This window comes from Zosterops lateralis (genome assembly GCF_965231275.1).
Source record: "Zosterops lateralis genome assembly, chromosome: 8".
NCBI lineage: Eukaryota > Metazoa > Chordata > Aves > Passeriformes > Zosteropidae > Zosterops > Zosterops lateralis.
This window is the reverse complement of record NC_139768.1, coordinates 32,250,481-32,270,139: the sequence shown is the minus strand read 5'-3', so window position 1 is coordinate 32,270,139 and position 19,659 is coordinate 32,250,481. Positions and strand designations below refer to the sequence as shown.

At 49.2% G+C, this 19,659-nt stretch overlaps 2 protein-coding genes across 2 annotated transcripts; one reads left to right on the top strand and one right to left on the bottom strand.

Annotated features, from left to right (window-relative positions):
* Positions 1–4,875: 4,875 nt before the first annotated feature.
* On the top strand, positions 4,876–8,746 carry LOC310912069 (putative lysosomal acid lipase/cholesteryl ester hydrolase; the record flags this gene model as incomplete). The annotated part of the gene is made up of 8 exons (XM_083866281.1): positions 4,876–4,974; positions 5,270–5,387; positions 5,818–6,016; positions 6,136–6,245; positions 6,521–6,657; positions 6,808–6,954; positions 7,747–7,812; positions 8,513–8,746. 8 exons carry the CDS (start codon positions 4,876–4,878, stop codon positions 8,744–8,746), a joined length of 1,110 nt encoding a protein of 369 aa, XP_083722407.1.
* A 4,543-nt stretch (positions 8,747–13,289) lies between these two features.
* On the bottom strand, positions 13,290–18,682 carry LOC310912246 (lipase member K-like; the record flags this gene model as incomplete). Its single annotated transcript, XM_083866681.1, has 9 exons — positions 13,290–13,845; positions 14,934–15,002; positions 16,031–16,102; positions 16,214–16,351; positions 16,776–16,912; positions 17,055–17,164; positions 17,411–17,609; positions 18,320–18,437; positions 18,578–18,682. The coding sequence occupies 9 exons, from the start codon at positions 18,680–18,682 to the stop codon at positions 13,612–13,614; spliced, it is 1,182 nt and encodes a 393-aa protein (XP_083722807.1). The 3' UTR covers positions 13,290–13,611.
* Positions 18,683–19,659: the final 977 nt, after the last annotated feature.

Genomic DNA, 19,659 nt, shown 5'->3' with positions numbered 1-19,659 from the left:
AAAACAAACCCTTTTCCTGCTGAGGACCAAGGACAACTTTCAGGCCCAAAAGCACAAACAAGGGTGACTGAAGGGAGGAACAAGGATGGGACCTCACAACCTGGAATTGCACAATTAAACCCCAATATGCAAATGCACCAAAACTTATAAAAATGTAAGACCTCGTGACCAGTGATCCATTTTGTGACCATTTTAAGTCCACCTTGGGTGTAGCCCTGGTCAGGCCCTTGTCCTACCCAAGATGTATCCTAAAGGCCTTTCAGTAAATATCTACTTTATTCTCTAGCTCTGTTCAGTCTCTGTTTCAGGTCAGGCCTCCCAAGGCATCAGAGCCAACCCAACCTCTCCTTGCACCTTGGCCTCCACCCACCATGTCTGGGCTCATCCTGATGTGGGGGTGTCCCAGTAGTCCCTGGGAACCCAAATCTGGATTCTGCATTGAGATACAGCCTCCCCAGTTCCAGCCAGAGGAGATAATCCCAAATCCCCTCCCAGGTCTTGCATTTGCAACACTCTCCTCTGTCTTGAGTGGAACCTGAGGGCCAGGTGTGGAGTCATCCTTCCCCCAAGTGGCCAAGCCTGTCCAGGAGGAGAGGCTCAGGAGGTGGGGCAGGGGCTGGAGAAATAAGGGGGGAAAGCCTAAGGGGAGCTGTGGGCTCTTGGGCTGTCCAGAGAGGCACAGAGGGAAACGGGAATTTTGGGAGAGGAAGGACCTCTGAAGGACCAAGAAAGGCTCGTCAGGTTTCCTGCAAGCCCTTGAAGGAGATGAAGGTGAGCCTGGAGGCCAGAAGCTGCTGGTGAGGACACAGGGACCAAAGGCAGATCTGGCCTAAGCCCTGCTGCTCCATGTGGGGATCTCCCTGCCCACATCCTGGTGGGCTCTGGCTGGGCTGCATCTGGGGCATTCAGGGGAGAAGGTCTGTGCAGCTCTGTCTGCAGAAATCTGTGCAGCTCAGCAGCCTCCTGCCTGCCTTGCCCTGCTCTGGTGGCAGCAGGGGACACTGGGGACAGTGTGAGCACTGCAGGGAACCACAGCCTGAAGGTGGTGAGCTGGGCTAGGGAGAGGTTTTGGGGGGCATCCCCCCAGCCAGGGCTCCAGGGTGGTGGGAAGGAGCAGCAGACCTCGGGGGACACTAGAATAATGGTCAATGCCCAAGCTGTACTAGTAGGGAAGCTGAGGGAAAGGACTCTCATCATTTCAGCTGGAGGAGGCTGTCCCTAGGTCAGCTTGAAGATGAAGCCTACTTTGTTCTCTGGCACTTCTCAGCATAGTTTTTGCTCTCTTTTCTTGAAGGAATGCCCAACTTTGCCTTGTCAGGTCTGTGTCTGGTGCTGCCTGGAGGGTCAGTCAGGACAGGGAACTCCTAACCCAGCATTTTGCCAGCTCTCTGTTACTAAACCAGCCTCTTTCCTCCAGGACCTTGGCTGGGTGTGGGGAACAGGCTCCATAATTAAATAGAGCTCTTGCAAAGTGCCTCATCCTGCTCTTTCATGCCAGCATTTAAATCCAGGAAAAAGCCCAAACTATAATTCTGCTGATGAAAACCACAACAGACACGTGTCTCTCCAAGCCAGAGGTATTTTGCATTGACAGAGGAAGTATTTTGCTCAGCAGTGATACCACCCCAAACCAGGGTTTTGAGCAGGAGGCTGGGGCAGAGATGGACACCCCAAAGGTCCCTTCCCACCACCACTTCTCTCCTTGCAGGAGGAGAGGTCATGGGGCTAGAAAATATGTTTAAAGGGGCCCATGGAGTCAGAGCCATGGTGGAGGGCTGTGTGTCACCCCTGCCCACGGGAGATTTGCTTTGCACCCCTTGGATTTCCACTCTCAGGGTGTCCATGCTGATAAAATTCAGTCAGTGTCACATGCAAGTGGTATTTCTTCCTCCTTTCCTGGGTGAGATTTGCCCCTTTCTTTTCAGCCCAGGCATGGTCCCTGAGCCTGGGGCTGACATGCAGAGCTGACACCTGTTACCAACAGGTGCCTACACCTGGACAGCCAGGATGGGCAGCCAGTGACCTGTCTGGCAACCCCAGAGCACAGGCAAAGCAGCTGGAATCCCTCTTCCAAGGAATGCCAAAAATGCAGCTCCCAGCTGGAGGACCCCACAAGACCTGTGTGTTCCCCAAACTTTAGGATGTGGCTCTTTGCTGCTGAGCTCCCAGGGTCTGAATGACTGGGCTGTGTGACTGGGGAGGGACTGGGCTTGCAGGTGCTGATGGACAAGTGCCAGCCTCTCTGGGTGTCTTTATAAGCCAAGAGGATTTGTCCCCTCAGTGCCACCAGCCCTGCTGACTGCACGGAGGGCCTGAAGCAGCAGGTCAGGTTGATGTTCTCCTGTTCTCCTTCTAGCCCAGGCTATTGCTGACAGAAAGGATCCAAACCAAGTCAAGAGGCGTAATTACCACTCCAGCTCTGCATTTTATGTGTGGAGAACTTGGTGATTGGGCATCTTCCTGGGTCTTCATCTGTTCTGTGACAGGGATGGGGTGCAGGGGCTTGGCTGCATTATCCAGGGCTGGTGCCTGGGGAGCAGCAGCTTTGAGGAGGAGCAGGGACCACCTCCGGTCTCCTCCACCCTGGTTTCCCATGCCCAGGACTCACAGCTGAGCTGCAGTTTGGGTTTGGCTGGTGGGATGTGCACCCAGCAGGGGATGGGCAGTCAGGGCTGGAGGAGCTCTGGGCAGTGTGGGCAGGTCCCCTGTGAGGCACTGGGTTGGCCTCTGCTCCTCCAGGGAATGCTCTGCACTGCACTGGTCACCTGGGGATGGACACAACTTTTGTTGTGATGACCTGTGTGACCTCAAGAGTGGGTGCAGGAGGTGGGGACTGTCATTTGGGCTGTTCTTTCTGTGTTCTCCCCCAGCCCAGGGGTCTTTTTGTGTTTGCTGAATGCCACAGGCACTAATCCTTCCCTCTCTGCCACCTCTTGGGATATCAGGAGGAGTTGCTTCTGTCCCTGCTGCCTGCCAGTGCTCTGTGTGACCCCTGTGGGCTTTGTGGCACAGCTTGTCACTGGTCACAGCCACCATGGTGTGCCACTATAACACCTGAGTGACACTGGGCTGGGCAGCAGAGCCTTGGGCATGGAGGTGGCCTCAGGCATGTGGGAGATCTCAGTGCCACACCTCAGGAGCTGGGAGAGGGGTGTTGAGAGGGGGAAACTCTTATCATGACATGTGCAGGAACCATGGAAACCACAGTGGGCTGTTGCTGGCCATGGAGTGGAAGGTCCCCTGGCACGTTGTGGAGTGCAGGGTTGGGTACAGATCATGGGGAGATTGACCATGGGGGCAGAATTTGGCAGGGATTTGATGCCTCTCTGGACAGGGGATGTAGCCCCAAGGGAAATAAGGTCTTTCCTAAGTGACAAGCTCAACAAGAGGATGCAATTGGTGTGAAACTCCTGTGGGTTTAGCAACAAGAAAACACCACTGAGGAACACAGTGTTCTATCTGGCATCTCCTGGGCAAGCCTGGCTTCTCCCATCCCTTGTAACCCACAGTGCTCACTGAAGTGGTTAGTTCAGCAATTGATCAGTCTCTGATACCATCAGGCACTGCCTGCAATGTCTTGCCTCTGTCTGTGTGCAACTAAGCTGGGTGAGGAGCCAGCCACTGCAGCTCCTGCCTTCCTGCTGCCCTTTCTATCTTCATTCCACATTCAGGTTGAGGGACTACAGCACTAACAGCACCTAAAAGTGGTGATTGCACTGAGTGCAGCCTGCAGTTGTGGCCAGTTCCTAGACACCTGGAGATAGTTAATGAGACACAACAACGAATATAAACCCCCAAAATAAGGTGTGAAAGGCAGTGGTTATTTGGAGATTTCCTGCACTGGTGTTTGGGTGTTAAACCTAATGGAGTCTTTGATAAGAGCGACTCACTTGTGGTCTCCTCTCTTAGGGAAAGGAAACTCTTGCCTCATTTTTAGCTGTCACTCAACAGGTTTACAGAAGAAAATAACCAAAGAATGACTGGATCAGTTGTATTTCCATTTTAAGATATTGATTAGGTGGCTTACCTTTGGGCAGCTGGGCAGGACAAAGGGAGATCAGGTTCAGCAATGTGGTTTGTCTTTGGGATCACAGAGCAGTCCAACCTCTCCCTCCCTCAGCCACCACCGCAGTTTGATCCCAGGACATCCCTTCTCAACTGTGTGTGGAGATGGAGGCACCAAGGTACTAGTGGTGGGTTTGAACACAGAGCAGGGCTTGAGCTGGCACTTTGTTTCCTGGAGTGAGAGGGAGTTTTTGCCGTGGCCCACACGGTGCTCTGCGGGTGTTGCCCTTTTCCTGAGCAGCCCAGGAAAGCTTTCCATTGTAATAAGGCTACTGGAAAAATACACTCTGGGAGGCAGAGAGCCATCTTCAGCTCCTGTAATCAGGGAAATGGACTTTGCTGGATGTGCCCTTGAGTCTGGAATGCCTTGGGCCGGGTGCTGTGGATGGCAGGGCAATCCAGTGCAAATAAAGCATCCAAGGCAGGGATGGAGCAGGGGAGCTCCTGCAGGGTGCAGCTCTGACAGGACCCCTCCTGTCTGGGGGGATTCTTCCCCTGAAATGCTTTCCCTGAAAGCCTGAGGATTTCCCTGAAGACACCCTGATCTTTTCCCAGGCAGGGGGTGGTGGGAGCCTACTCGTCCACACTGCAATTACAGCTGGACTAGATGAGAATGGTCACCAAGAGAGGCTTGGGGTGGGTTCCATACTGCACAAGGGGTTGTAGACACTTGGTCTCCGTGGCAGCATCAGGCTTTGGCTGTGCTGCCACGCTGCTGGGGCTGCACAGTGTTCCTTGTGGGAGCCTCTGGAGCTCCCACAGCCCTGCTCATCCGGCCCCATTATTCTCCAGGTGCTGTGGACAGGTGAGATGTGGCTGCTGCTGGTGGCCCTGTGCCTGGCCCAGGGCCTGGAAGATGCCATCCCAGGTGATGAAGAATTCTACAACCCTGAGAGGTCCATGAACATCGTAAGTGCTTCCCCATGGGTGTGCCCAAAGTCCTTCCCAAGGGACGAGCTTGGCTCACCCCTTCCCTGCATCTGCACCTGGTCTCTTGAGGGGGCTTGGGGCATCAAAAATCTCCCATATTTGCATTGATGTCACTCACTTCATGCCCTCAGTTTGAGCTTGGCCTCTCTCTGCTCTTCTTCTAATTCCTTCTGGTGGAGGTGACTCTGGGGAATGTGGGTGGCAGGATTGGGTGATGCTGAGGCAGGCACAGGGCACTGGGTCACCCTCTGCCCTCACACCATTGTCCCTGCAGAGCCAGAAGATCCTTTTCCGTGGGTATCCCAGCGAGGAGTATGAAGTGATGACAGAGGATGGCTACTTCCTGAGCCTCAACCGGATTCCCCATGGCAGGGGGGACGCTGGGCTCCCAGGTGGGCTCAGCCTCACCTCCAGCTGTGATCCTGGCCCCTGCCCAGATGCAACAGGAAACCTGTGGGAATACCTGTGTCTTCAGGCATGGTTTGGGCAGCTGGAAGAGGGATGAGGAATTTCTGCCTGGCTGCCTTGAGCTGTCCCTGGGGATTCGGGAGCTCAGCATTTTGTTTTGCTGCACCTAAGATGGGGCAGTGTGACCCAGCAAAGCTCCAGTGGCTCTTTCCCTGCAGCAAACCCTGGCCCCAAGGTCCAGGCTCAGAGCCTGGGATGGAAACACAAAAAAGCACCAGCATAGCCAGGGAAATAATGAGAGAAGGGAATATTTAAGGTTCCTGCAGAAAACATTATCAAGATGTAGAGTGGTGTTTTATTTCCAGATGGAAAAGGTGTCTTCTTCTGTCAACTACTTAATATCTCCTCTTTCAGGATCCAGGACCCCCGTGCTGATAGTGCATGGGTTTTGTCTGGAGGGTGGTGACTGGGTGGACAATTTCCCTGACAGCAGCCTGGCCTTCATCCTGGCGGATGCGGGATATGATGTCTGGATCGGGAACAACCGCGGCAACAGCTGGTCCCGCCGGCACAACAACCTGTCCATTGCCTCCGAGGAGTTCTGGGATTTCAGGTCAGGGGGACACCAAGGACAGGGCTGGGGCACAGGGCTGTCAGTGCTGAGCTCCTGGTGTCCGTGGGAGGGAGGTTGGGAGGTGGGAATCTCCTCCAGGCTCTCCCTTTGCCATGCAGCTTCCATGAGATGGCCATATACGACCTCCCAGCCATGGTGGACTTCATCCTGATGGAGGCTGATCAGGAGAAGCTGTTCTATGTTGGCCATGGTCAGGGCAGCTCCCTGGGTGAGTGAGGAGGAGGAGGAGAGGGAGGTGGGTGGGAAGTGGGAAAGAGGCATCCATGTCCATCCCAAACTGGACACTGCTGGGAGCAGGGCTGCTCTGACTGCTGTCCCCACCTGCCCTCTCAGCCCTTCTGCAGGGCAGGGCATTGCCACATCCTGCCCATGCATCCCGGGCTGTGCTGGCATCCAGGAGTGTTTTTGGTTCAAACCCTGCCTCTCAAACACAGGCTGTGGAGTGGGCTGGGGTTCAGGTTGTGATCTCACTCTGCTTTTCAGGTTTCATAGCATTTTCCAGCTTGCCAGAACTGGCCGAGAAAATCAAACTCTTCTTTGCCCTGGCTCCTGTGTACACCTTCTACCATGTCCGGGGCCCTGTGTTAAGGCTGGCCTTTCTACCAGACCTGGTGCTCAAGGTACAGGAGGTGTTTGTGGGTGATTACTAGCCAAACCCGGGGACTTTGGCAACTCCTGCTCCCCTGCATTGTCACAGTGCACTGATCTGCACCTGTGGTGGGCATTGGAGCTCCTAACACCATTCCCAACATTTCCTCGTGCTCTTGCAGAAAATGTTTGGAACCAGAGAGCTGGTTCTGGTGGGGAGGAAGGAGAAGCAGCTCCTGGTTGAGACATGCAGCAGTCCAGTGGCAGCTGAATTGTGTGCCAACTCCATCTTCCTCATCGGCGGGTTTGACAGGGACAACTTGAATGTGGTGGGTGCACCAGCCTCTCAGTCCAGGTCACAGCTCTCTCTGGTTTGCCTAGACACCTGGAGATAGTTAATGAGACACAACAATGAGTATAAACCCCCAAAATAAGGTGTGAAAGGCAGTGGCTATTTGGATATTTCCTGCACTGGTGTTGGGGTGTTAAACCTAATGGAGTCTTTGGTAAGAGAGAATCACTTGTGGTCTCCTCTCTTAGAGAAAGGAAACTCTTGCCTCATTTTTGGCTGTCACTCAACAAGTTTAGAAGAAAATAACCAAAGAATTACTGGACCAGTTGTATTTCCATTGATTAGGTGGCTTACCTTTGAAAGCTGCCTCTAGGTCTGAGCAGAATAAAGCAGCTAAAGAATAAAGAGCTATATAAATATATAGCTTTTGTATTGCAGTTATAAGACAGAATGAGGTTTTTTGCCTAGATAGATTTTCATTCCTCCCAACTCACATAGAAAATATTTTCTTTTTCCTGTAGAGCCGACTGGATGTGTACCTATCTTATTTTCCAGACTATACATCAGTAAAAAATCTTCTGCACTGGGGACAGGTAGAGACTCTGATTTTATAATTACTTTAATTTTTCTTTCTTTTAACCTGTGAATGTGGTATTTTCAAATGCTGCTTCATTCACCCTGGAAACAGGTAAAGAAAGTAAAATCAAAGCCAAGAGAGAAAAGGGATTTTTAAGCTCCTGCACCAAGGTGTCTCAAAAGCCACAGCTGTCTGTGGTGGGGGGCTGATCCAGGGTATTACTTGGATTAACCCTTTGCCTCTGCCTTCCAGACTGCAAAAACTGGGGAGTTCAAGCAGTTTGACTATGGGCTGAGAAACCTGGAGAAGTACAAAAGGGTGAGCTGGATGGGGCTGGCTGGGATGGGGATATGTGTGGGTTTCTTATCTTTCTTATCTATCTTTCTTATCTTCTTTTCCTCTTGTTAGAGCTGGGATTAATTCATGGGACACAATTTTCATGTTGGGACTCAGTGTTTATTAATTGTTATCTATAGCACAGTCTCATGAGTCATGAGCTCTAACTAACAAGGTAGAAAGTGGAGGAGTCTCCAATTCTTTCCAAGGTCCTGCTAAGTGCTAATTACCCAATAATGAGATGACACCCATATTACCTATACCTTTGACCCAATGATTGACCACCCAAAGTCTGCAATGCAGGCCCCTTCACTCAATAAGAAAAAAACACCCAAAACCATGAAGAAGAAGGTGAAGAAGAAGGACCCAGACAATGCTCCAAACCTTCCATACTGCCCCACACATATTACTGTATACTACAACCTTAAACTCCAAGTTTTCCACCCTGTGAGATCACACAATACTATTCAAATCACACACCCACAACCCCAGTGTCACCACTCAATTTGGGAAGCCTGTTGCACAGCCCCTCAGGTCAAATGTGGTGCTTGCTTGAGGATCAATGCCTTTTAGCACAGAAAGGCTGAAATTCTCAGCCTCCAAGGTCCCAGCAGCTGGGGGGATCACACCCCCCCCCCCCATCAGAGCCCCCAAGTAACAGGAGTGTTTCTCCCCTTCCCAGCTGAGGCCACCCTTTTACCAGATTGAAGCCATGAGGGTGCCAGTGGCCGTGTGGAGCGGGGGCCACGACTGGGTCACTCCCCATCTGGAGACCCGGCGTCTGCTGTCCCACCTCACCAACATCGTGCACCACGAGCACTTCCCTGACTGGAACCACTTCGACCACCACTGGGGCCTGAACGCCCCGCAGCGCCTGTACAGGCAGATGGTGACCCTGATGAAGGAGAATCCATGAGTGCATCCATGAATCCATCCATGAATCCACCCATGAATCCATCTATGAATCCATCTGTGAAGCCACCCATGAGTCCATCTGTGAATCAATCTATGAATCCATCCATGAACCCACCCATGAACCCACCCATGAGTCCATCTATGAATCCATCCACATGATGCCCCAGGATGGAGGAGCTGCCTGTTCCCATGTGCCTTGGGGCGTGGGGTTTGTGTGAGGGATGTCCTGCTTAAAAATGTCTCCTGTCCCCCTGTTCCACACTGATTTAATGCTTTCAAATGCAATGCTGTGATTCCTGCCTGTCCTCTGTGTCTGTCGAGGTTGCAATAAAGTCTTGCATCACAGCCAAGCTCCAGCTGGGCTTGCTGGGTTTGCAGGAGATCTGCTGTGTTGGGTTTTTCTTTTCGGCTTCTGCTGGCTCAGAGCAATCCAAGAATGAATTTTTACTCCAGGAATCGAGCATGTGCAGTGGTTTGTGGGTTTAGGTGCAGGAGGGGAGAAAAGTGACCTTGTGATGGCCACTGGTGGAAAGAGGCCACATCTGGCCCAGAGGGCTCTGAGCTGAGCACAGCTGGCAAAGGGCAGAGAAGTAGGAGATTCTCCTCACCAGATTCTCCCCACTGTGCAGAGTGAAGTTCAAAAGCTGGTGATTTGTTGGTGATGAAATGTGCAAGGAGAGGCTGAGCCCTTTCTCACCTTGCAAATCCACCCAGCTATCCCTCTCCAATCACATGGTTTCTTGCCAAGCTTTTCTTGCTCATCCTGTTTAGCTCCTTACTGTTGAAATGAAAAAGAAAGTCACTACTAGAGGAATAAATTTCAGCCACTCTGTTTACCCTGGAGGGGTTAACTAGTTACTGACTCTCTGCAATCAAAGCTACAATATCTTTTTCCTGCATTTGTGTTGCATTAAACAGGGCAGGAATTGGTAGTGCTGTGAATTAGTTTCAGGTTCTGGGGATATCTGGCAAGGCTGAGGATCTCACTTTCTGGATTCCACCTTATCAGCAGGACTACTCAGAGAAAACCTCTGCAATCACCAAAGCCATTCATCTGCCAGCTTGTAGGAGCAGAGCAGCCCAGCACCAGGATGGATGTGTTCTCTGCATGTGCCTTTCACCTTGCCAAAGATGGGAATGGCAGGGTATTGCCAGAATTTGGCACCAGAAAGGTGCCATCAACAGGGCACCAGGTGTGGCCCAGTGACCAGGACTGAGCTATTTCTGTCTTGTCACCAACTCCAGGATTCTGGAGAAAAACCTCAGTGTGAAAACCTGACCAGGTGGATGATGAGAAACAGCAGCTCAAGGTTTTCCAAGGAACACACACCAGCATCTTCCCCTCTCCCTGATAACTGCCCAGCCTGCAGAGCCACTCACCAGGTATGGTGGGCATGCTCATGCTCAGCCTAGCAGCCCCATCTATCTATTACATGGGATTCATTTATTCAGTTTATTGCATATTATTTGTGACAGAACCACCTCTGTATTTATTACATGTGCTGGCCAGCAGTTGTTTGCAGAGTTGTGCAGGATTCTGCCTGCAAGTCCCTGCACGTGGCAGAAGACACCCACAGCAGAAGGTTTTAGGACCTTCAATCCAAAGAAAATAAAAATGCTGACGCTCTGGGCGGATTAAACCCCAGTGGGATTAATTTGCAACCTCTGCATCCCCTGCCTTTTAATAAAGAGATAAATATGTTTAAAGGATAAAGCGTCGCTCTCTAACCCAAACTGACGTCACTGAGCAGCTTGTGGGGCTGCAAAGCTGGGCTCAAAGCATCCATCCTTGGAAGGAAGGCATCTGGTGGGGCCACCAGCACCAGCCACAGCCACACTGACGGGCTCTGCACAGAGCTGAGCCCAGCTCAGGCTCTGCAAAGATATTCCAACCCCTGACCTGCATCTGAAGAGGGAAAGGAGAAAGATCCACACCAAAGTCAGTCTGTCAATAGGTTGCCTAATCACAGGTTGACAGGAGTAAGGACTTGGCACACAGGACTGGAGGCTGTTGCCAGTGATTTGCAACACAATGCTGAGGCTGGTGAGGGTGGATCACGTCTGTGTTTAAGGCTGCACCTTCAAACAACACACTACAAGTACTTTTTCCAACAGGCTCCTGTTATTCCACCCACAAAACTCTGAGGACCTGGAGTCTTGGCCGCTATTTTTTACTGCTTCCCAATCCTTTCACAAAAGAATCGACCTGCTCATGGAATCAGAGAAGCTCAGCAGGTCTGGCTGTCACTGGTGCCACATCAGTCCTGGCTTGCTCTCCCAGGAGCCCCGTGGCAAAAGGCTGTTTGTTTATTTATTTAGCCTTTTATCTGGGGACGTGTTCGCCTGCCAGCCAAAGGCCAAACCTGCTGACTCAGCAGGCTGTGGAGTAATTTGGGGTTTTTGGTCTGCCGTGTTTCCCAGCTCCTTGGGTGCCCACTGGGAGCAGAGGCAGGGCATGCTGTGCCACCCTGGGGTCTCCCCTCCGTTCCCTCCTGACCTCAGGGGATGATTTGGGGGTTCTTTACTCATTTATTTCTACACCTTCTGGGTCCTGCCATGTGCCACGTGCCTCATCTGCAAATGTCTCCTGCTGCTGGCAGCTAATTTATTTTCATTTCAGCCAGGATTTGGGTCACAGCTTTGTTTCAGGGCTTTGAAAGGGAAAGAAAATATTTAGGCACAGCAAAAGGAGACAAAGCAATCAAGGAAAAGCCCTTTTGTCCCCATGGCAAAATACCAAGTGAAGCTGTGTTTTTAATTTAATTTTTTTTTTGGCCATGGACAAATTGTTTCTGCAGAACTGAAAAAAAAAAAAAAAAAAAAAAAAAAAAAAAAAGGAGATATTTAAATAGGATTAACTTAAGCAAGAATTTGTACTACAGAAAGATGCTTAGAGAATCTCTTAAAGACAGAAAAGCAAACAATATCCAAATCGGATAATCTGATCACCCAATAAAATTTACAAGCAATTTTCTTAGTAGAGAGAAGAGTATTTACTGGAAATGGACTGTCTTGAGCAAACTGAATAAACAGATTAGGTGATGAGCATTACCTAAAAAGACAATTTTACAGAAAGCTTCTTGGAATGAGGCAGAAGCTCCATACTTAGGAAGAAAACGGGTGAAAAAAGAACTAAATCATGAATTATTTACTGCAACCAACGTGGCACCAAGAAACTGTAATGCTGAATGCAAGCTTCTTTTCATAAATAAATGGCATTAAATTTTCATTTTACTATCTGGCTTTGCCCTTCAGAGGAGAAAGGCTTAGGACAGGATGATGAGGGAAGCAGCAGGGGAACAAACACGTCACGGCCGTGTCACTGCCCGTGGCTTTGCTCAGAGTCCCCTTGGGAAGCTTCTTCCCAAAGAAGTGGCCACCAAGGCCAGCACAAGGACATCTAGCACCAGGAGGAATCTCTGTCCTTCACTTCTGCCAAGCAAATTATAGCCAGGAATTCTGTCAGCAAAAATAACCCACAGCAACACCTGGAATGGCTGCTCTCCCCCAAATTTATTTTCTGACGTCCCTCAAGCCTCTGTGACTGATTTACTCTGCTTTTCAGGGTGATGCAGATCTTCCAGGAAATTCTAACAATTGAAGATCTGACCGTACCCCAGTGCATGATTTTGAGTAATTTCCCCATGAAATATTGCTTTGCCTTACAGCTGGATTCTCCCTCCCTGAAAGAAGCTGATTCTTCTGGTGGTTTGCACCATTGACATGTTTTATTGGGATTTTTCTGATGAACCTTGGGATTTTGGCTGACAGAAACAGCCAAATTTTTTATTGCTGTAAAATAACTGCCCTTCCTTCAGGCTAAAGAAAATAATCATCAACACATCATGGCACCTCTGAGATCACCACTCAACCTTGTTACCAAAACCTGAGATAAACCCTAAGACAGAGGCACATTTTGGGTACCCTAAGCTCCTTTTTATTTGGATTTTACACATTCTGCACCGGAATCACACACTAAACTGTCTGACTTGTAATTTTTCTTCAGGGTCTATACATTTCTCACTTCACAGTCACTGGGAAAAAAAAAAAAAAAAAAAAAAACCCCAAAAAAAACAAACCAAACCCAGCCACGTTAAAAATGTTAAAAATGTGATTAATTACAATTTTTATTGAATTCGAAACTGCTACTACTGTTTTCTCTCTAAGGAGATGTCCTTCCAGTACCTGAAGGGAGAAAGATGGAAAGAAACTATTTACAAGGGCCTAGAGAGACAGGACAATGGGGAATGGCTTCCCACTGCCAGAGGGCAGGGATGGATGGATGGATGGATGGATGGATATTGAGAAGGAATTGTTCCCTGTGAGGGTGGGCAGGCCCTGGCACAGGGTGCCCAGAGCAGCTGTGGCTGCCCCTGGATCCCTGGAAATGTTCAAGGCCACATTGGAGAGGGCCTGGAGCAGCCTGGGATAGTGAAAGGTGGATAGGCTTTAAGGTCCCTTCCCACCCAAAACATCCTGGGATCCTAATTCTGGTGTTTTTCAACACAGATCTGTTGGAGCTCTTTCTGATTCACCTTGATGGTTTTAAGCATAACAGTGCCAGACCTGAGACAGCAACAATGAGCTTTGTGTCACTGATGAAGACACAAAAAAAGAAATCAAAAGGAAAAAAAAAGAAGAAGGAAAGAAAGTGGATAAAGAAAGGCAATGCAGTGCCAGCCAGGAATAGCATGGAGGCTCCTCTCCCCACCCTGTCACTGCTCCAGTTAAAAGCAGAACATTTTAACTAATTATATTCAGGTGGTCCAAATAGAGAGAAATTTCAAAATCCTCTAGAGACAGCATAATCTTATGAGGAAAAAAAAAATCAGAAAAATAAAATCACATCAGGCAAACCCAGCATCTTTAGGGATACTTCTTCATGATGTCGAGGATTTCCCGGTACAAAACCTCGGTGGCGTCGAGGCCCAGCACAAAATCTATGTGGTTCCAGTGGGGAACGAGCTTGTGGTGGACCAGGTTCCTGACCTGGGGGAGGAGGAGGGCAGTGTCCCGGGGGTCTGCCAGGCAGTCCTTCCCTCCATTCCAGATGGCCGTGGGCACCTCCATGGCCCTCACGTCGTAGAACGGAGCCCCAGCCTGGGGGCAGGAAAAGGGTTTTCACCAAAGAGGAGATGGAAAAGTGCTTTCACCAAAAAGGAGATGCAAAAGGGGTTTCACCAAAGAGGGGATGGAAAAGGGGTTTTCATCAAAGAGGAGATGGAAAAGTGACTTTCATCAAAGAGGGGATGGAAAAGGGCTTTCACCAAAGAGGGGATGGAAAAGGGGTTTTCATCAAAGAGGAGATGGAAAAGTGCTTTCACCAAAGAGGAGATGTTGCTGGGATGCAGCACACTGTGTGCCATACAAGAGGAATTGCGACTCTTTGGGAAGTAACAAGTGGAACTCCTTTCTTCTAGAAAGAAACGGAGAGATGCAGAATAGCCTTACGTGCTATGACTTAGTGAGCTAATTTAATTAAAATTGATTAGGAAATTTGTTCTGCCCAGCTAGAAATTCTGGTTCTGATACTACAGACTTTTTGATCAGGAGGCAGAATTTTGGCTGCCCTGATTTAGTGCTGCTGGATGATCCTGCTCCCAGTAGGAGGTTGGTTTGGGGACCTCCAAAGGTCCCTCCCAGACAGTCCTGGAGTTTTTGGTGATGCTTCACCAGCACTTCCTTCAGCCCAGTGACAACAGGGAATTGTTTGGAAGCAAGTTTTTGAAATTAAAACGTTTCTGGAGGGTTATTTCAGCTCCACACCCTGAGGACTTGTCATGAGGTGATTTGTCAGCAACATCTCTCGTCACCTGCAGTGTAATTAATCAGTTAAGAAGCACACTGCTTTCTGAACATTTTTTGTTTGTTTGTTTCAGGAAGAAAGAAGCTTTTTTTTTTCTTGTTCCAAGGCTTAACCACTATTTCAGAGAAGTTTTTCTTAATATTCAGCCTGGTGTAACTTGAGACCATTTCCTATGGAAAGGGGAAAGCGTCTAATTTAAAGGGTTTTATTCCATTTAAAAAGTATTTGCAAAATAGAGTTGAGACTAGAAAATGCTGTTGTTCCAAGTAGAGATCCTGACTTCCAGTTTGTGAAGAGAGGAATACATTAAGAGGAATCACAGCAGGCATGGATGGGAAGAGAAGAGGGAAAGGGGAGGCCGTGGCCATTGGAAGCACCTCACCTGTCTGTAGTGAAGGCTGTTGTACCTGTGCCCCCCGTCAAAAGCTCTCAGTGCCCCACCATGGACTCCCTGCAGCAAATTCAGACATGCAGTGGTCTAAATGAAACACAGTTCTGTGGGGGTGCAGTCCACCCTCACAAGTCAAACCTCAGAAGTCAGTTTTCATCACTGAACTGGCAGGATTTTTCAAGTGTGTCTCACAGGTCTGGGCCTGGGCCCAGCACAAGTAATTATTGTTATGATTTTTGGACAAATGGACAGAGATGATGTGTGTAACGTTTGTGGATAACACCAGGATGGGAAGAAATGAAAAAGTTCTGGAAAATGGGTTTAGAACTCTAAATATTCCTTGTGGGCTGGAGAATTGGCCTGAAATGGCGCAATCAAAATGGGAGGAGCCTCTGAACATCTCTTGTCTAACTGGAAGAGGAGTATCAGCAACACAAAGTCAAGGTGGCCATGGCTTGATACTCCCACTGGGCAGCAGCACTTCAGAAAATAGGGTGTGTGCTCTTGCTACAAACCCCACAAAGTTCTTCTGGGGTTTCTGGGCAGGAATTCCACACAGGGAAGAAGCCGTGCCCTGAGTGCAACCCTGAGTGGCACAGAGAAGGTGCAATCTACAAAAGAATGTGCAAATTTTTAGCTTGCTGAAGAGAAAAGGAGTGCAGCAGAACACAACTGCAGTGTCAAAGGGCCCTGGTGGTGACTATTCTCATGCCCACAAGGGGAAGAAGGAGAAATAATCAGCTTTTTTGCTAATAAGCTTAATTGGCTGCTGTCCAGATGCACCTCTGCCACAGTGTGACCACTAATGGCACTTAGGCTGCTGGGCAACAGTGGAGCTGGTTTGAAATAAGACTCCTGGAGTGTGCCTGCTGTAGATGCAGGGTCCTCAGCTCCAAGTGTTTCTCTTGACAGATCCACCCCTTTGGGGCCACTGGGCTCAAAAATCTGCCAAGCATTTTACTGGGGGGTGAAAATAAACCCCCCAAAAATCTAACAAAGGTGTGTCTTGCAGCAGCCAGCAAAGCAGGCTGCCCACAAGGGACCAGGGACTCTCTGTTGGGCACAGGAAGGAACCTGAGAAGATTTACCTGCAGCCAGTGGATTATGTTCTGGACTGAGGACCCCGCTGGGGTGTGCCCTGCGTACACATCTATTCGGCTCTGCAAGGACACGAGCACATTTCACAACAGGATTCACTTCGCTCCTCAAAATAGGGCATTGCCAAGGCTTTGGCCTTCAGAGGGACCCTCTGTAGATGTATTCCCACATACCATGTTTGTGTTCTTCCAGTTAAACCCGAAAAACATAGCCAAGATGCGCTTGCAGACCTTTGAGCAGACACAGAACCTGGAGAGGATCATCTCCCCCAGGGCAGTGTGTGGTAGGAACTCCTTGGTGCCAAACAGCTCCTGTAAAATTGCAAATGTGCATGCTTTTCCCTGAAGCACCACCACTTTGCAACTTCTATTTTATCCCCACATTAAGGTTGCCCATAGTGAAGCCTCCCTTGCACCCTGTTAAATGCTTCTGTTCCTTGTTTCTTGTGGACATGATCTCTTACGTTCATTTTGCTCTTGTGTTAGATGGCAGGGCTCAATTCACAGCCTCTGCATCAGTTTTATTCACCAGTGTTTTGGATCTAATTCTGCCAGAACATTTTGGGGAGTGAATTAGGGATAGGACTGAAAGGTTCTGTAGTGAGATGTGGTTTTCTTCATTATGAAAACAGAGCGCAGAGCTCCCCTCTCTGTAAATGACTTGAAATACTCCATAGATAATTTTGCAATCCCTATAAGAAACACTTTGGCTGTGCAGAACATAGAGCAGACCAACCTTAAGTCCATAGTCAGAAAAGACTGAGAGTTTTCTAAGCGGGCTCTGGGAAAACATCACTGTGGTCACAGGTGAAAGGGCAAAGAACACCTTGATTTTCTGAGCCAGCTGGGGCAGAGTGGAAAAGGCTACAAAACCTGGGCGGGTGTAAAAAAAGTAGAAAAGAAATGGTTTAGTCTTTCAAGATACTCATACACATAGTTTGATTTGAGTGAGTAATTTTACAAATCTGAGAGGGGAGGTAGGCTTCTCATGCTGTCATCAAAAGGACCCACTCACCTATAGTGGTGCCTTGGGAATGACCAATATAATACAGCTGTTTCTGCCCTGTTTTCTGCTCAATAAAGTTGATCACGGCTGGGAGATCATATTTAGCCATCTCATCGAAGCTGCAAAAGGAAGAGCAGATGTCCTGCAGGATCTACACGTGCACAGCCATCACCAGCAAACCACAAAACCAGCAGGGAGAGCAGGGCCACCCCACAAACTGCTTCACCCTACTGAGTTTTCACATGGAGTTTTCTCTCAAAATAATTTGGATGAGCTTCAATCCAGCCTGGTTCACTCAACCCCAGCTAGGGCAGCATGACTCTGCCAGGATTCAGCTGTTTTTGAGATCCTCAAACCCCATTTACCTGAAAGCCCAGAATTCATCCTGATTGGGAGTCAGGACCTGGTGTCTCCTGGACCAGGTGTTCCCTCTGCTGTTTCCTATCCAAACATCGTAGCCAGCGTCTGCCAGGATGAAGCCCAGGCTGTTGTTGGGCAGGTTGGTGAGCCAGCTGCTGCCTTCTGCAAGGAGACCATGCTGCAGAAGTACCACGGGCCTCACACCTGCAAGACAGGCAGCATGAAGACTCTCATTATTTTTAATAAGAGATTATAAATAATTATAAATAAATTAATTATTTTTAATATTGTCACCTTTCAAGACAGTTTATGAAGTGTAATGCCCTGTGGAGGCTTGTGTTGGTGTTCCTCTAGATTTCATTTAAAAAGCAGGTTAGCTAAGCTGCTCCATTATCTTGGCCTTTATCCCCAAAATCTCTGGGGGTGTTGGCAGAACTTGGGCTGCCTGGGGACCTCTGTAGGCAAACATGGAGGAGCCTGGGGATATGATAGGAAAACTGCAATTTTCATGGATCTAATGGATCTAATCTCCTCTCCCAGTTACTACCTCTCACAGGACAAGAGGATCCCCTGGAGGCTCCTCAAGGAGTACCAAACCAGTCTGCTGATCCATCAAATGGCTGCAGGAGCACATTTTGGGAGCCAGGCTCTGGAGAGAACCCAAGGTGTGCCACCAGGATGCATGGGCTGACCTTGCAGTGCTGGCATTGCAGCCTGACATTCAGTGCTCAGGGGTCCATGAAGGGTGAGAAAACATCCCTGGCAAGGGATCAGCCTTCCCAACAAATTCGGATCCATCAAAACTGATGCTACAGATGCCAAGCCACAGGGAGCCTTGGAAACCCTCTTGCACAAGCCCTGGTATCCCAGTGAGTGGCTCAAGGCATGTGTGTCCTGTGTGGCATCACTTTTACCTTGGCATCCAGAGTTTCCTCTCCCGTGAGGAATTCTGTTTAGCTGAAGGATGTAGCCATCTTCTGTCACCACATCGTACTCCTCACTGGGGTACCCCCAGAAGGAGATCAATTCACTCTGCAACAAGAAGGAAGACAATAAGAACATTTTCAAGGCTCCTGTGGGGAAACCTCTGAATGTGATATTTAACTAGAATTATTTAACAGTGGCTGTCTCCTGGACACTTCCCACCTCGGCTCCAATGCCATCATACTTACGATGTTCAGCCCTGCTTCTGGATTCTTAGGCGATGGGGAATTAAAGAGGCAGTCCCCAGATGCCATCCCGTGGAACAGGGACACCAGAACTAGAGCCAGCCACATCCTCACTGTGCCTGCAACAACACACCCACAGAATCAGTGCCAGGGAAAGCAGGAGCCCTGTCCTGCAGGGCAAGGAGAGAGGAGGGCAGGGAAACACCCCAGGTAGGATTCAGACTCAGTCTGGTGGCCTGGATGACCATTAAAAAGTGTTAGTGCACACGGGGTGGCTCAGGAAACACATCTCAGCAGGGATATTTCCAGGGAGTTTGGACAGACTTTCAGGAATTCTGCTAAGAGGTGAGGCAACGATCCTTGCAGTGCTCTGGGAATGGCAAGAGGTTAAAATCATAGAATCACAGAATGGTTTGTGCTGGGAGGGACCTTAAAGCTCCTCTCATTCCAGCTCCCTTCCACTACCCCAGGTTGCTCAGACCTCCATGGAATTTCCATTTCAATACACAAAGGATGTTGCTTGTCCTATCAGTGGCCATACAGTGCCATTTCTCCAGTCTCTCTTCTAGGAAAGGGGATGGCCAAGAGGGAGAGCTCTGTCCCATCACGCTGCTGTTTGCACCACCTGTTGGCACCACGGCCCAAACCTCCCCAGGAAAGAGAGGGAGGATGAATAAGATCCAGCACTGCCTTCCCTCCCTAAACAGAAATAAAATAATGAAAAAAAAATAAAATCTCTAACTGCTTGTCCTTCTTGATTGTGGCGTAAAAGACAAGAATTGATTACATTTAATTCAGATAATAATGTTTTAAAGTGCAAATCTATATGCAAAATGGGAAGAGATGTATCTTCCTGCAGATCTAGACATCCCTTAGTGATACTGGGTTTAACACATCTTAAAAAAAACCCTCACTCAATGAGGGAGGCATTCACTCAGTGCTGGGGACAGCAGCTGCCACAGGAGGTGGTGGAGGCAGATGGGAGCAGCAGGTTTTGCAAACAGTTATGTGCAGGAGGCATCACAGATACAGAAAGGCTGAGCAGGATTGCTCCTTCCAACAACTGTATCATTGGACACCATAAG